Below are 16,834 nucleotides of genomic sequence, written 5' to 3' on the forward strand. Positions count from 1 at the left end.
AAATTAATCAGGTAAGCGAGCAAGAGTAAAAAAGTTGCACAGAAAATTGAGCTCTGTATATTCCTTAATTAACTATTAAACCAATATTTTAGAAAATATTAAATATTATCAAGCACTGTATCTATTATTCAAAGAAAATACATAAATCATACTAATTAATTAATTTAATTAATTTAGGCCAGTTCTGTTTCATGTATGTTAAGTGTTTTTATATGACCTGATGGGCAATAACATTCTAATTCTCAGAACTTTGGGCCTGTAAGGCAAAGCATAGAATTTAAAACAGGATTTGATCTGAGACCTTGGAAATGGCTCCCCAACTTAGGTGACAGAAGCAAGAATGTGGATTTAGAGTTTAAAGCAGAGACACATTAAGTTAAGGAAAGTTTAGAGTTCTAGAGTTTCAGATATGGAAAAAATAAAACTAATTACAAAGGTAAACAAGGAGTTTAGAATGCAGCACTGTGGGTTTGTGTGTTATAACATGATTGGCTAAGAAAGCTCACACTGTACCATGGGTCCATAAAATGAAATATTTAAGGATTGGGTCAAAAACATAAATATCCTTGTTGGCACTGTTTAATTGATCAATAACTCCTGTAAAGGTCCTGTAACTAAAGGTCTTGTGACCTTCTGAACCATGTGGTGAAGATGGGAGCTGAACTCACCCTTCCTGCCTACGTAGAAGATAAGAAAAATAAATTGCATCATCCAAAAAGGTCCCATCATCAGAGGTCCCATCTCTAACTCATTCAAAAATCCTTCAAAATTCCCCATAACTGAGTCTGACTCCTGTCTCTGCCCAGACCCCCCAGCAATCCCCCTGTGCATCCCTGGCAGCCTCAGGGCTGTGCCCATTCCCTGGGAGCCTGGGCAGTGCCAGCACCTCTGGGAGAAGCAGAACCTTTCCCTGATCCAGCTGTTCTCTGGGTGCTGTCCCTGGCCCAGGGAGCAAAGATCAGAGCTGCCCCTCAGGAGGAAGTTGTGTAAAACTCAAACATACTCTCCAATATCTTCACACACAAGTCCTAAAGCGTCCAAACATGTTGGCAAATCTGAATTTCTAATTCTGAAGATACTGCACTACGATATGCATCATGCAGGACCTTTACATAAAGGTTGAAAGTCCAGCTCTGCAACAAACCTGATGGAAGTGACAGTGATTAGAAAATGGTAGTGATAGAAAATGATGGATTATAACAGCTAACATCATCCTCCTGATGCTGCCTGCCCTAAATTCCCTGAGGCAGCAATGCACAGTGATGATTACTATTAAATAGACTCTCTCCACATATGCTCTTGCTATGAATTTCACATTTTGGTGTTGGTTTTCCTAATGCTTTTAGCAGGCAGTACTACACAGAGCAGAATGTGCTTTGGAACACTCACCACACCATGCAATCACTACCAAGGGGGAGGGGAACATGTGTGCTCATCAAATTAGATAAAACCCACAGATCTGATCATACTGGAATAAAAGATTTTGTTCAAATTACATCAGAAAGGGAAAATATTGTAAACTGAAGATGCAGAAGTCATATGGGCATAATCATCTCTGACTTTGTATCTTTAAACCAGGAATGGGTTTAGACAAAGGAATGCAGAATATGTTTTGACAACCTTACAACTGCATGGCACAAACTCAGTATTGTTAGTGCAGACACTACTGGATTATTTAAATTCACTGCAGAGATACACTCTGATGATTCAACCCCATCCAACCTCATTTCTCATAAGAACCACTCACATTTCTCATTTTCACTGCATTCCTCTGTTTCATAAGACTACTCCTATGGCAAGGAGCGTTTTGGGGACTTTGAAAATGATCTGAACTGATAAATCAAACATCATAAACCAAATCTTACCCAGGCATTCTCACAGAAACAGAACAGCATGAAAACAGCCACACAGTGAGTGGGGAACACACTTGGGATCTGCCAGGAGCGTTCCCAAAGAACCCTTTAAAGCAGCCCTACCTTATAGGGCTGGAAGACACGTCGGGATCATGGGCTGTCACCTGCCCCAGCACGGAGTTGAGAGCAGCATTTTCATGTACTTCCAGCAGGTAGGTGGGAGAGGAGAAGACTGGGGGCTCGTCAGCATCCTCCACCACGATCTTCACGGTGGCTGTGTCCTTGAAGGGGCCCCCGCTGAGGAAGCGAGGGTCGATGTGGATGTTGGCTGCCTCCACCTTCAAGGTGTAGGACTTCTTGGTCTCAAAGTCCAGTGGCTGTTGAGAAGGACAAAGAGAAATGTCATTTACTGGTGGCCACAGAGAGCAATTAATCCTAATGCTGATGTTATGTGCATTTTTAAGCCCACACGGAATGAGTTTTAATGCAGTCACTTCCCTCTCCCAGAAAACCAACCTCCAGATTTTCTAGGCACATACAGATATCTGTTTATTTACCAGCATCAGAGAAAACAGCACAGTTTCCTTGTTTTTCACAAGAAATTTACTGAAATATTGCCTCTCATGAATTATACCATTACAATTACATATCAGACAAATACTACAAATTTGTTTGGGATGACACGAGTTGCATACCAATAATGCGCTTCATCAGTGCTTTAGTGGCAGGAGATAAGAAAATAAATTCAACTGGCTCCACAAAGAATAAATATTTTATTACTTCCACAACAATGTGAGAAATGCAAAGAACTAGAAATTATTATTTGTTGGACAGGAGAAGCAAAATGTAGAGCTAATCATATGAGAAGGTACTTCAATATTCTTGCACTACAAGTACTTCTGTATTTCAGTTTATAGGAGTAAATGAGCTAGACATCTCTCAGGAATTTCTTAAAACTGTAGCAATTTCTATTCTCTATCATTTCTTCTTTTTTTTTTTTTCCCAGAGACAGAATCACAAAACAAATTACTTTATTCTATCAATATACCTGCCATGTTACCACTGTTTTTACTATTTTACAGTCCTATATTAACTCATAAAAGATGAAAACTCAGTGGATTTAAGGAACTGAAACACCAAATAAACCCCAAATCTGTGACACTTCTGAGTGTTAGACTTTTTCATTATGGGAGATTCAAGTTTGTGTCTTGAAGCACATCAGTATATTCACTTCATAATTCTCTTGTGTCTCACAACGATTCAAATTTCAAAGATGCAAATTGCCAAGCATTGGAAAGATATTAAGATTTGCATTATAATGTCTGAGGGATAAAAAGAAGAGGACATAGACACTCTGAATCTGTAATGCAAATACCAGCAAGAGCACAAACAGGAATCTTCAGGAAGTCTATCAAAGCCTTCAATATGGATATCTTCAAATTCTGTGGATTTTTTTCAGGTATGAATCAAGCTCTAATGGGATTTGCTCTTTCTCACAAATTCTAGTAAACACAAGAAAATCTTGCCTCTTTTGCAGCTCTTAAATTAGTAGGCTTTTCAAATTATGAATGGGGGTTTATAAATCAGCATATTCACAATTTGCCAATCATGGCTCCTGTAGCACTTTTTCAATTGCTTTTCATATGCTTTACAGAAATGACAGCACCCCAATACATTTAGTCATGCCTAATCAGAATATCATATTGAAAATTTACTCAGCATTGTCTAAAGCCCCTGATTTTATGCTGAAGAAAATCTGTTGGTGAGCAGTACCCTCCATACATCATCTACTGGAGTAGAACCAAAATTATTATTGCTGTCAAAATGAAAATATGAAACAACATTATGGTTGGGATTCAGTTATGAAATAAAGCCAAGGGAACTGGGGCAAAAGGCTAATTGCCTCAGCTTACAGGAGAGGCCACAGCATACAATAAATAACAGTAAGGAAGAACTGGGATGTATATCATAATTTTCTCTTTAGAAAAACAAGTATAAATTTAGTAAACATACATGAGTTTATAATAAAGCTACAGTGCTGACCTACTCACTGAGAAAGGGAAAACACAAAGTTTTGACAGGCAATCTGCCTGACCTCTTTAATGACAGGTACGAGTGGAATATTAATTACCTGTGCTCAGTGGATTCACCTTTTCTCACTGGAATATCATGGTTTGGGTTTTGTTTACCTTTGTTTTTTATAAACAAAGATTTCATTTAGATTGAACTGTGCTATGCAGTTAACACCCACTGCTATAAATTATATTAATATTCTTTTTCAGAACACAGCACAAGCTTTTTCCTCCTTCCCCAGAAAATAGTGACAATTAAATCTGCAATTAATGTTTCCTTGGCTTTATTAGAGAAGTTTTCTTCTATGCTGCCTCTCCCCATATTTCTGTAGATAATTGGGTGGTGGTTTTGTTGTGAACATGCAAATACCTCACCTTGCACACTTCAAGACAGTACAAGCATAGAAAAGGTAACAAGGTTTTCTTTAGAGCCCAAATTCGACACTTGTCATGTGAAACTACCAGTCTCCTTAATAAAAGTCACTGAAATCCCTGTTCATTGAGTGAAGACAGCTCAACATGAGAAAAAGGTAGAAGACTAAGCTCTCACATATCAGGTAATTTAATTAATGCACTGCGATTTATTTTTTCTCTGAACAGCTACACAGGAAATCAAATAACTGAGAGAAGTTATTTGATGAATATTCAGCCAAGATTTTACAGAAGTGTAAGCCACCACCAAAGTGGAATTTAATCTACTCTTTTCTTTTGGAACCAAATGAGCAAAACCTGCATGATGTGACCATGTGAGAGCCTGGATAAGATAAACATTTCCAGCTCCCATAAATGTCTCCCCAGTGGTCAATTTGGTCAATTTTCTCAATGAAAATTCAGAGGAACATGGCCAGGACACCCCTTTTCATCACTCTGCTGGCTTAACACCTCATCCATAGATGAAAGAATCCCTGGAAATCTTCTCACAGAGCTGAGTCTGGCTGGGTAGTTGCATACACAATAAACATTTATGTTTTTAGCAGAGATAAGATTTACCTTTCTCACTCTAATAATGCCATCCTGAGTTTGGGCATCCGTGGTGATCTCAAATACATCCATTCCATCTCCTTCAATGATATCATAGGATGATTTGGCATTTTCTCCAATATCCAGGTCATTTGCTTTCACCCTTCCTATTGGTTCACCAAGGGCAACATCTTCCATTACTGAGAAGTGATAGAGACCTTACAAATAAGAGGAAAAGACTGAATATTACAGCTGGTCCCAGTGTCCCCTGGGTGCTCTTTGATGTTTACACATCCCCAACACCAACTCTGGAGATGTGCAGCAGATCCAAGCCCCATTGACACAAGTGATTGACTGAAAGCAGCACAGTGGGGTCCTCGCACAAGAATATTCACTTTACTGTGGCTGAGTGTCCTTTCCATTCCAGCAGTTTCCTCCTTCTGCCTTGCAGGGAGGATGTTTTGTGTTGGCAAACACAAATATTGAGCTCCTTTCAACACTGCACAACTTACCTTTTTATACAGATATTTCATTGACAAGGAGTTACAATTTAACCAAAAAAATTTGGCTTTTACTCAAAAAAAAAAAAATTGGTCTAATTCTTTAAAAATCTATTGTGTAAATACTTATATAACTTCAAATATTTTCTGCATAACTTTAAATATTTACTACTTTTTAAAATGTAGTTTCATTTTGTTTGTTTAAGCCCTTCTACCTCTCTTTTGTGGTAAGACACTAATCAGGAAACTTTCAAGGAAACTCCCAATTTTTATTTTTTTACTGGAAAGAATAACTTTTCACAGTAATCATTACTGTGCTTACTATTTGTTGCAGTTTACTATTTATTACACTAAAATCCATTAGAAATTGCTATTCAAATTGCCAACATTTTATTTTTTGTTACACCTGCTTCAAACATTTTAAGCTAAAAAGCATCAAAAAACTATTTAGATATATTACTTTTGGTAGAAAGTTGTTGAAGGCAAAACCCAAAATACCCATTTCCTTTTGTATCTCCCTGCTCTTAACAGTACTCTAAAAACCAGAAGATTTAATACCAAAATTCCTTCTAGAGTCCTTATATTTTTACCTCTTTATAATTGACTCTTTTTGAAGTTAAGATTAATTCATGAGCTAATCAAACAAAACGCTGCTCAGGGTTTAAAACAGGCAAAAAGAATTTAAGGATGATAAAAGAGACCATGAAAACAGTTTTTGACACAGGACTCTGGCCTTGCTCTTCTCTGTCCTGCCTGTTGTTCTAAGACAACCTGTTAAGTGCAGGTAATAATTTTCCAAAAACAATGTTCTGAAGTTGCTGCTTTACCTGTTGTAGGTGATTGCAGCAGCAACAGTTGAAAACAGGTAGGAAACTGAGGAATTCACAAATACATGTATTAGCTATACAATGAATCCCAGAGGGATTTGGTTTTAATGTCCCTAGGCTAAATTATTAGAGATAATTTGGAGATCATCAAGATTCCTCAGAATATCCATAATGGCTCAAAAACAACGAGCAGCCAAAGCAGTGAAGTGCCTTGGGAGATTAAATTATGCATTCATCATTTACACTGCTGTCCACACTTTGTGGTTTGAATCTCCAGGCACAGCTGATTGCATTGTTAAGTTGAAATTTCGCTCTCAGATTTATTAAAATAGTTTACAAAATATTAAGAAAAAATTAAATGGTGTGATGCAGCTAACTCTTTTCCACAAATTCTTCTCCAGAATTATGAATTGTGTCATAGTGCTGAGCTGACCAAAATATCCACACTGGGCATCTTTGAAAGCCCTGGGTTTGCACAGCAGTGCACAGTTCCTCTCATTACAATTCTATGGTAAACTGCCAGGTTAAAAACTTCAGTGACTTATAAAATGCCTCTAAAATTATTTCAGAGAGATCACAGAAGTAGTGAAAGTTCATCTTTTTCATTTCTAAAACCCAGGAGGCTAACTCTCTGAAATCAAACCATAAATATACATTTCTGTCCTGCCTGGAAACAATAACCTGATAGAACACCCTGTTTCCCGAGCTCATTACCATTTATTGTGCAAGCAGCATGTATTACATCTTATGAATTTTGATTTCATTCTGCCTGGGCTTATTGTAAGTTTGATCCTTTCTTATTTTCCTTTCCAGGCAAATGCAAACTGTGCTTCAACAGTGCAAAAAGAAAAAAAAAATTAAGTCAGATTTGCTGAGCTCTTGGCCAAGGGCAGTGTTGTGGTTAATCTGTGGCACTGGGCCCCTTTTAAAAGGCAGAATTTGTAATAACAACCAGATCCAATATTACTATGGCTGATCATTAAAGCAATAAATACATAATACCCAGTTTTATATATAGATAGATATAGATAGATATAGATATAGATAGATATAGATATAGATAGATAAAATTATATATTTTATTTAGTATCTATATTTATTATCTATTTTATTAATTTTAATAATTATAATAAATTAAAGTTACATTATATATTATAATATATCATTTATAATATATAATCTTATGTAAGATTTATTATATATTAAATTAATATTTATATTAATATATAAATTTTATTTATTATGTATCTATATATTTTATATCTATATATACTTATTACATCTTTCAGTATTTAGATTTATATTCCTAAAATACTGATGTTTTTTAAAATAAAAACCTTGCCTCTAACCAAGTTCTGTCTCTATAAAGTTACTATTAATTATATGTTATTTAAAATAATATATATATAAAATAAAATAAAAGATAAAAGATGCAGGGGTTTTTTTCCCCTAAATAATTTGCATAATGGTCAGTGGCTATTCCTAGGGGGAAGCTCAAATCCTGCAGGGTCTGTAACAGCTTCAGAGGCAGCATCCTCCTTGTTGCTGCAGGACAACTGATCCAGGAGCAAATGCATTCCAGGGATAGGGATGCAGCCTTGCTGGTGCCCCAGTCAGGTGCCACTGTGCCCAAAAGCCCTGGCACAGGGCAGTTTCACCCCAAAAGCTGTGCTTCTGGGTTACCCCCAGTTTGGACCAGCTGTGCTGCTGATTTTGGGGTCACATTTCTGCCCCACTGGCAGCCAAAAGCTTTCTGAGGCAGGGCTGTAGGATGTAGAGCCAGGTCTGTGCTCCCTGAGCTGGAGGCACTGCAGGTATAAAAGAGGCATCCCTCTGCAGGCTGGTGATAGAGTTCATCTGTGGGCAGTGCATTGTTAGGGAAATCCTTGGAAAACACTAACACAGGGCAAGGCAGTGCAACGGGACACAAAGGAAAAAATTTATGCATTTCCTGCTTCATCAGAGAAAACCTTTCATTGTGCAGAGTGCTTATCTGTTAAAAACCACTAAGATGAGGTAATAAAATATATATTTTGAAAATAAGCTTTTGCCTCTGCTTATTTGTATTAGATTTCTCTCTCTCTCCATCTCTATGTACATTTTCTACAGGCTGCAGAAGCAGATTTATCATATGCTGAGCAGTAGGACAAACCCATTTTACTCTGTGTCCTCAGAACAGGGCAAAAGTGGAGTTGAAGTCATCCATAGATGGAAAAAAATTAACTTTGTGCCAGTCCCTGAGCACCTTGTTAGAAAAACATACTTCTAGGAAAACAAAAATGATGCAAAATCTAGATGCAGCGTCAAAAAACTTTAAACTTTCATTTTCCAGAACAAGCTGGATAAAATGCTAAGTTTCTAATAGTGCATTAGGATGCACCAGCTCCAAATAAAATCAATCCAGTCATTATGCTTTTCTTCCTCTTTTTTTTTCTTTTTTGTCTTCATCTTGGAAATAGACTACAAAGCTTGCAGAGAATCTCAGCAGGATGCCAAATCATTTTAACCTAGCTCAGCAAGATACCCATTGGAACCACAGTAGAAAATATGGATTTTGAATTAAAGATCAACAATTATCTAGATTCAGACTTATCTCCTTTGTTTTCTTCACTATTGCCTAATTAGTCAAGACTTTTATTCCTTTTATCTGTTATATGTGTCTTTTACTGATGGTGTCACTTGTCTGCATGAGATGGAAGCAACAAAGCACACAGGAACAACTGCACTGAGAGGAAAGAAATGTATTTTCAGCAGTGTCCAGGCCCTTTTGGGTGGATGTAAGAGGGGTAACAGGGATGGCAGAGATCTGTACACTGTTGTGGACATAAATCCCTCTTTGCTAAGCTCTTAATTAGGCAGAGGATGATTAACCTTTCTCTAATCACAACTACATCTTTTAAATGGCATTAAAAACCCAGGCATTATGAAGACAAAAAATAAATACTTGATAAAAAAAAAAAAGAAAAACAATAGTTTCTCAAATGGGAGCACACACACATTTAATGGCACTTACTCTGTGCAAACTTAGGAGGATTGTCATTCACATCACTCAGGGTAATTGTCACTGTTGTAGTTCCAGAGAGTCCACCCATATGTCCTCCCATGTCCTTTGCTTGGATGACCACAAAATATTCTTCTTTGGCTTCTCTGTCCATGTTGGGAAGAGCTGTTTTAATTATAGCTACAATAATGGGGGGAGGAAACAATCAGGTACAGACACAAATTCAGTTTGCAGCTGTTTTTATGGATATATGCAAATATTGGTATACAAAAAATGTCAAAGGTCCAGTTAGGTTGCCTCTTAATACAAAGGATGAAAAAAAAATTTGAGATTTTGAAAAAATTGTATTAGAGGTCACTTTCTTTGATTTAATTAGAAGTGCACTGAAACCGTGGTTCAAAACCCAAGAATTAATCATTGCTGTGATACATATTCCTTTGCCATTTTATTCCTGACAAACTTCTTGGTTTCTGCCCTACCTCCCACAGAAATCCATCTTTTCCCCACAGAATTCCCAAACAGAAGACAACCACACAGAAAGCTGATTCTGTGAACGCTGTTAACCACACCTATTCAGATTGTTTAAAATAATTCAAACCCAAATCCATTATTTAATCTGCTCCTGTGTATATTGCAGGGCACAGTTCTTCTCTTAAATCTTAAACTGAGTGCCTAAACTTGAGCAGGAGAGAGACAGACTCCTCTCACTGCTCAAGGGGGTCACCTGTGGAGCAATGACCTCTGCAAGCTGCCATCACCTACCTGTTCAGGTTAGAAGCTTTTAAACCTACAGAAGTGCAATGATCTGCTGTATACCAAACAATAAAATGGCAGTGGGCTGAAGGAAATATCAACAATGGAGAGTTTGGTTAATTCTGGAGCCAGATCCACTGTAAGCTCCCAGGGATTTCATGGACATGTAGGAGGAATAATAATTTTTTCATGAACGTGTAGAAGAAATAATTATTTTTTCTTTCCAAAATCATTCCACCTGTAATGTGCTAATACATTCACAATATGTATTGAAGGTGTGATACTAAATGTTTAAAGGTGTGTTTAAGTAGTGCTCATTGCAGTTTAGTAAAGTCCACCATCACCATAAGATCATAAAGGACTAAAGAAGCCCCACTAAACCTAGGGAAAACAATTCAAAATGTGCCATTGAAATATGAATTTTTTTTAAAATTCCATTTTAAAAATAATGTTTTCTGGCAGACACTGTCAGTAACTCAACAAATCTTTGGTTTAAGTTTTGTTTTCTTTGTTGGGATTGGAATAGCTGTGGAGGCTTAATCCACCTCTTCCTCTTTTGTCTGGCACAGGTTCTACTAACCAAGCTTCTTAGAAATGACACTCTGGCTGAAATGCTGAGATTACCTATTCATGCAGAATAAAGAAATAGCCTTTTTGCATGAATAGAGATGCCTTTTAGTAAATTCTAACATTTACAAATGATAAAGAAAATGCTAACATTTATGAAATATCCATTTATCTTTAACAATCTAACACTGAGAACCTGATCAGACCTTCTTTTCATGTCTGGGGACCACACTAAGAGCAAGGGGGTGTAAGGCATTTATAATAAAGCAATACACTTCCTCCATAAACCACCAAATATAACATGAGAGCAGGCTTGGAACCTACACTCTTGCAATTTTTTTTCCCATAAAATATTTTTGGTTGTTGCCTCACATATTTTATAATTCTGCAGGAAAATGAAAGCCCTGCAGCAGCCAAGGCAGAGAAATCTCTTATTCCCAAGGAGTTTAGAGCCACAGGAGGGCTGGGGTTGGAAGATGCTCTGGAGATCAGCAGGTCCAGCCCCTCTGCCAAGGAAGGTCACCTGCAGCAGGTGACACAGGAACATGAGCAGAGGGACAGGAAAACTCTCAATGAGTGAGTTTTTATTCCAGCACAGGCAATAAAAAGCCCCCAGTAAGAGGGGGTTGGAGCCTCAAGGCCAATGGCCCAGCAGGTGAAAGTGCCTCAGGAGGGAGCCCCCATTATTCTGCCACACACTGAAGAAAATGCATGTGTTAACTTTCCTGAGTGAAAGCAGGGGAGCAACAAACCCCATTTATCAGATTTGATAGGTGCAAAATACAGCCAGTGAAAGAGTAGGGTCATTTCCTCCATGGCAGGCTGGATAAGGAAAGTAAATGATGCTTAATTCTAAAAGCATCTGACAGTTGTGGCTGGTTTGGACTGACTGGGTTACTACTGATGAATAATAATGATGCATTCTGCAAATAAGTCTATTGTTATAAGGGAAATGACTCATAAAATGCATTCTAATGCAAAGCTAGGCTATCAGAATTTGGTCCACATTCATTTTTTTCACTAATATAGCAGATCCAAATATCAATGAACCCTTATTTCAATAGGGCTTGCATTAAGCATACTGTACTTTATCTCCATTATTTTTTTAGGCAGAGTTTCTGTGTTTGTTTGGGTTCTTTAACCTAATTTACATAGTTAACTCTAGCCTACAGATGAGTTGTATGAGATGCCATATTTTGTATTCTGCAGTTTCCACTGAGAAAAGTCAATTATTTCACTAAATTGATGGTTTTTCCCAGACAGGTATTTTAATTTGTCTCTTGATGTATTGAACAGTTTAGCCCTTGCCCATGGTTTGAAATATATCAGGCAGATTGAATACCTTTAGAAGTGCCAAAAAATTAAAATTTTGGCTTTTAAGACATAAAAATGTTGGGGTTCCTTTTTCTGTACAAAGGCACTAACACAAGCTGTTGTTTCAACAGTTTTATACATATCCACTGTCACAGACCATAAACCACCTGCCAGAAGCTGAGTCAAAGTCAAGTTTCCATTTCAAACACAATAAAAGGCTAAAAAGAAGTTTATTGTTTAAATTTCTATGAGAGGAGCTGCAGGCTTTTAAGAGCCAAATCTATCCAAATTACACAGGCTGATTGTTACCACTACATCCAGAATCTGTAGAACTGAGGTCAGCAACAGGGAAGTGTTGATACCTCTTAGGAGGCAAATTTATAAACACCAAAAAGCTCCATCCCCATCCATCATGATCAAGACAAATACAGGCTGAGAGAGTTCTGCATGGAGAATCTCAAGGATATTTATTTGTTCTTTGGCTTTATTCTCCAGTCCTCAGGCCAGGCTTGCAGGAAGCACTGAAACCATCTGTTTATTTTTAGAACACAATCCAGGCTCACCAAATACCAACACACACCCAAGCACACAGAACATTAACTCACTGAGCATTCAACCTGCTCTGCTTCACTTCAACCCAGAAACAAATGGGGAATAAAATCATCATCACTTTCAGCATGCAGTGATGGATGAGAAGGAGATGTGCCAAACAGGAGCGGCTCAAAAGTGAGAGAATTAGCATAAACTAATGTAAGGCAGGTAGATGCCTGCTGAAAGATTGTATTCAGAACTGTTATCAATGCCTTACTGTCAAGTGGAGAGATGGATGACGTGGTTCATGGGGTTTGTTCTGCTTCTAGAATCATTCAATATTTCCTGAAAGCCAGAAGGCAAGGGAGAACTCATCAAGCCTTTCAGATGACACAAAGTTGGGAGCCATTGCAAGTACAGGATTAGTGTTCAAAACAATTTTCACAATTTGGAGAGTCTAAAATAGCTGGATGCAACTCAATTTAGCAAGCAAAAAGCATTTTGTGTGAGTGAAACAATTAACTTCCCAATTACAATAGAGCAGATGACTCACAAGACAGAAGAGAACGTGGAGTCAAGATGAGCTGAATGTGAGACAACAGCAACTTGCTGACAAAAGTGCTCCAGCATTTCCTGGTGTATTGGCTGGTATGTTCTGTGGAAGAAGTGTGGAATAATCTTTCCAGTGCACTCACACAGGTGAGGCTGCAGCTGGAACAGTGGGTCCAGTTTTGAAAAATACTGATTTATATAGTCAGGGAAGGATAAGGAAGGCCTTTACAGCCAAATGTGTAAAAATTACTGGGAACTACTCTCCTTTTCCACTGGGGATAAGAAAAGAAATAATGGACCTAAAATATAACCCCAAAATGGGTTTCAGCTGCACCAAGAGAGATTTCAGTTGAACAATGGGGGAGAGCCCACAGAGGCTGCCTGTTCCTATTCCTGCAAGTTTTTAAGAACGTATCAGTCAACAATCTGCCAAGAATGGGAAGGGAAAATCTGATCCTTTTTGGAGCCAATGGCACTCACTGCATCCTCACTCGAGGTTCCTTCCCTCCACAATGTCTAAGTCAAGGCTTTGTCTCTTTGTAGCTGAAATAATTCCCAAACCTTGCTGCCATGAAAACATTCACAGACATGTGGTACAACCACTAAAGATCAGGTAACAGCTTGGAAGGAAAAGAAGTCAAGAAGCAAACTATTCCTTCCAAGGATGAAACCTCCAAATACTGAGGTTCCTTTTTTTCTGGCTGAGTTGCTTTTCCTGAACAGCCATCCATGTCCCACTGCAGCTGCAGAAGGGGGTTTACTTTTGCAGTGGTCCTGGCTGCACACCCTGAGCAATTTGCACAATCTGCCTCACAACTTGGATCAGTTCAAATGCACCCCTGGGGACTACATTCAAAAACCCATGTGGAGGAATATCCACTGAGAAAGTCCAGGGGAAAGGGGAAAAAAAAGTGGAAGAGGCTGCAGGTCATGAAAAGAAAGAAGCAAAAAAAAAAAATAGCAACAGAAAGAAGGACCTGGCTTTCACTTTTGTCTCCATTTTTTAAGGATTTCTTCATGATAATGCTATAAAACTACACATAATATTAATTGAGCACATGGAACAAAACCAAGCAAGCACTATGCAAAATTGGAACCTGGCCCTGAAAAGCCTTTCTCAAGCATCCCATTCATCTCACAGGTTTTGTGGAAGACTTCCTGCTATATCAACTTGCATACTTGGATATTTTGGAACTTTCCCTACTTCATTTTGCAAGGGCTAAGTAATTGCTTTGATCTTCCTTCTGTGCTAGAGTCTTGGTGGAGATTCTCATTAAATATATAGGACCCAAACTCCTGAAAATCAATCTTGCAATTTCTTCAGAGCCATGAGTGGCATTCTTTGTATTCCCATGAAGCACAGCAACTTCAGGGATGTTTTAGCAGTCCATAAAAAAGGTTTACTTGGAGATCTGTGGGAAACCTGTGCCACAATTTTTTAAAAATGAGTAGATCATAACCACCTTTACTCAAGGTTTTAAAAAATGTTGTTTGATGGTGTGAATCAGGAATACTGATCCACTATTTTTAATTTTATTTACCTTTATCATAGTCTCCTTAATAAGAATTATCATCAAATCTTCTAATTTCTTTTTTCATTTCTAAGCAAGACAGGAAACATATCTGCAATCACTAGCAAGGCTGCCTAAATTTCTATAAAAGTTATTAATTACAGGAGCTAGATGAACTACATTCAGATCTAGATACATTTCAAATCAAAGACATTAAACACAGTAAAAACAATGACTAGCTAAAGAATCAAATACTTTTCTATTTCTGTGCCATTTTTGTATTTTCAATAGAGAATCTAATAGTGTAAGTATTTTATTCTAATGCTTTTTTAAAAAAGTGTATGGGAAGATGGCACTTTTTTGGTAAAGAGAGAGCTCAAGTTTGAATGTGGTTTTATTAATTTGGGGTTTTTAACTTAGGATATATTGTCTTTTCTCTTCTAGCCCATATTACTACAATTTTTGCAGCTTCTGCCCTTGTTTTCATTCTGAAATAGACCCTGCAAGTTTCTTACTGCATGTGAAACTACCTGCCTTTCTCTGTGCAATCTGCTAGAAGTGCATCCTAAACTACATGACTGGATAACCCCCATTATGATGTTGCCTTTTTAATTCAGGTGAACTTGTCTCTGTGTTTTAGAGAATGGGTTCAAAGCTTTCAGCTCTACTTACCAGCTGTTCCCTTTTCCCTGGGACCCTTTCCCTGGCGTGGTGAAAGGATCACTCTCCCACCAGCTGAGAACAAATTCAGTAAATAAACATTTGGCACTGCATTTACGACCTTGTTTCCTTGGGATTTTATTTGTAGCAATCTAATAGCTGTGATTACACCAGACACTTTACAGAAAGTAGCCTTGGATTCTTTTTCAGGTGCTTTCTAGCTCCAGCTGTGTAGTTCAAATTCCTCTCTCTAATTCAGGCCCTCGAAGCACATTATTTAGATACGTCGCCCGTTTTCCTACTCAGCATGAGGAACAGTCAAGTTCAAAGTACCTCACAAGCTTTCTAAAATGATAGAGCTATTGCTCTGAAATGCAGGAAATATATGTGGGATCAGCTTTTTTTTTTTGTTACTGCCATTATTTGATAAACTCACGGAGCAGAAATCGCTTCTTTCCAAACGCCAATCTGCCTTGATCTTAAGCCACTCAGCTCTACCAGCAGAACTGTTTTCAAATGTCTCTGCAGCGATTTTACACTTATTTTATTAATCACAAGGACAGCTCCTGGTGCTTGGAAGGGCCCAATGCTAAATCCCTGATCCACAATAGCGGCACTTTGTACTTGTAGCTAACGAGAGAGAGCTGTGGGACTGGCTGAGCTCTGCTCTGTGTCAGCCCAGCCCTCTCCTAATGGGCTGTCACCAAGACAACTCACAGGGCCCCCAACCAGTCACACAAACACCCTGACACAGCTCCTGGGCTTGCACAGGCTGTTTGGTACACAGGGACATCAAAAGGCTCCCAGGAGTGTGAGAGCAGACTCTGGGTTCTGCACTATGGCAGCGAGCAGGGGTGTGCTCCAGGGATCCCTGAGAGTGCTGGGAACACACACTGCCATCCTGGGAATGCTGCTGGAGCCACACTGCCGTCCTGGGAATGCTCCTGGAGCCACACTGCCATCCTGGGAATGCTCCTGGAGCCACACTGCCATCCTGGGAATGCTCCTGGAGCCACACTGCTGCATTGGGAATGCTCCTGGAGCCACACTGCTGCCCTGGGAATGCTCCTGGAGCCACACTGCTGCCTGGGAATGCTCCTGGAGCCACACTGCTGCATTGGGAATGCTCCTGGAGCCACACTGCTGCCCTGGGAATGCTCCTGGAGCCACACTGCTGCATTGGGAATGCTCCTGAGCCACACTGCTGCCTTGGGAATGCTCCTGGAGCCACACTGCCGTCCTGGGAATGCTGCTGGAGCCACACTGCTGCATTGGGAATGCTCCTGGAGCCACACTGCTGCCCTGGGAATGCTCCTGGAACACACTGCTGCATTGGGAATGCTGCTGGAGCCACACTGCTGCATTGGGAATGCTGCTGGAGCCACACTGCTGCATTGGGAATGCTGCTGGAGCCACACTGCTGCCCTGGGAATGCTCCTGGAGCCACACTGCTGCATTGGGAATGCTCCTGGAACACACTGCTGCCCTGGGAATGCTCCTGGAACCACACTGCTGCCCTGGGAATGCTCCTGGAACACACTGCTGCCCTGGGAATGCTCCTGGAACCACACTGCTGCCCTGGGAATGCTCCTGGAGCCACACTGCTGCCCTGGGAATGCTGCTGGAGCCACACTGCTGCCCTGGGAATGCTCCTGGAACACACTGCTCTCCTGGGAGTGCTGCTCTCTGGGCTCCATTCCCCTGGATGCTGCTGCACACACCTGCCTCCTTCC

At 39.3% G+C, this 16,834-nt stretch overlaps 1 protein-coding gene across 1 annotated transcript in view; it reads right to left on the reverse strand.

Annotated features, from left to right (window-relative positions):
* CDH8 (cadherin 8) overlaps positions 1-16,834 on the reverse strand; it is a gene marked incomplete at its 3' end in the record, with an annotated part of 138,626 nt that overhangs the window by 57,254 nt on the left and 64,538 nt on the right. The window contains exons 4-6 of the mRNA XM_084215306.1: positions 9,226-9,393; positions 4,916-5,103; positions 1,977-2,230 (exon numbers count right to left, since the gene is read on the reverse strand). Coding sequence (XP_084071432.1) covers positions 1,977-2,230; positions 4,916-5,103; positions 9,226-9,393 — 610 coding nt within the window. The remainder of the gene's footprint in view (positions 1-1,976; positions 2,231-4,915; positions 5,104-9,225; positions 9,394-16,834) is intronic.

This window comes from Fringilla coelebs (assembly GCF_963513975.1).
Source record: "Fringilla coelebs genome assembly, chromosome: 14".
NCBI classification, from domain to species: Eukaryota; Metazoa; Chordata; class Aves; order Passeriformes; family Fringillidae; genus Fringilla; species Fringilla coelebs.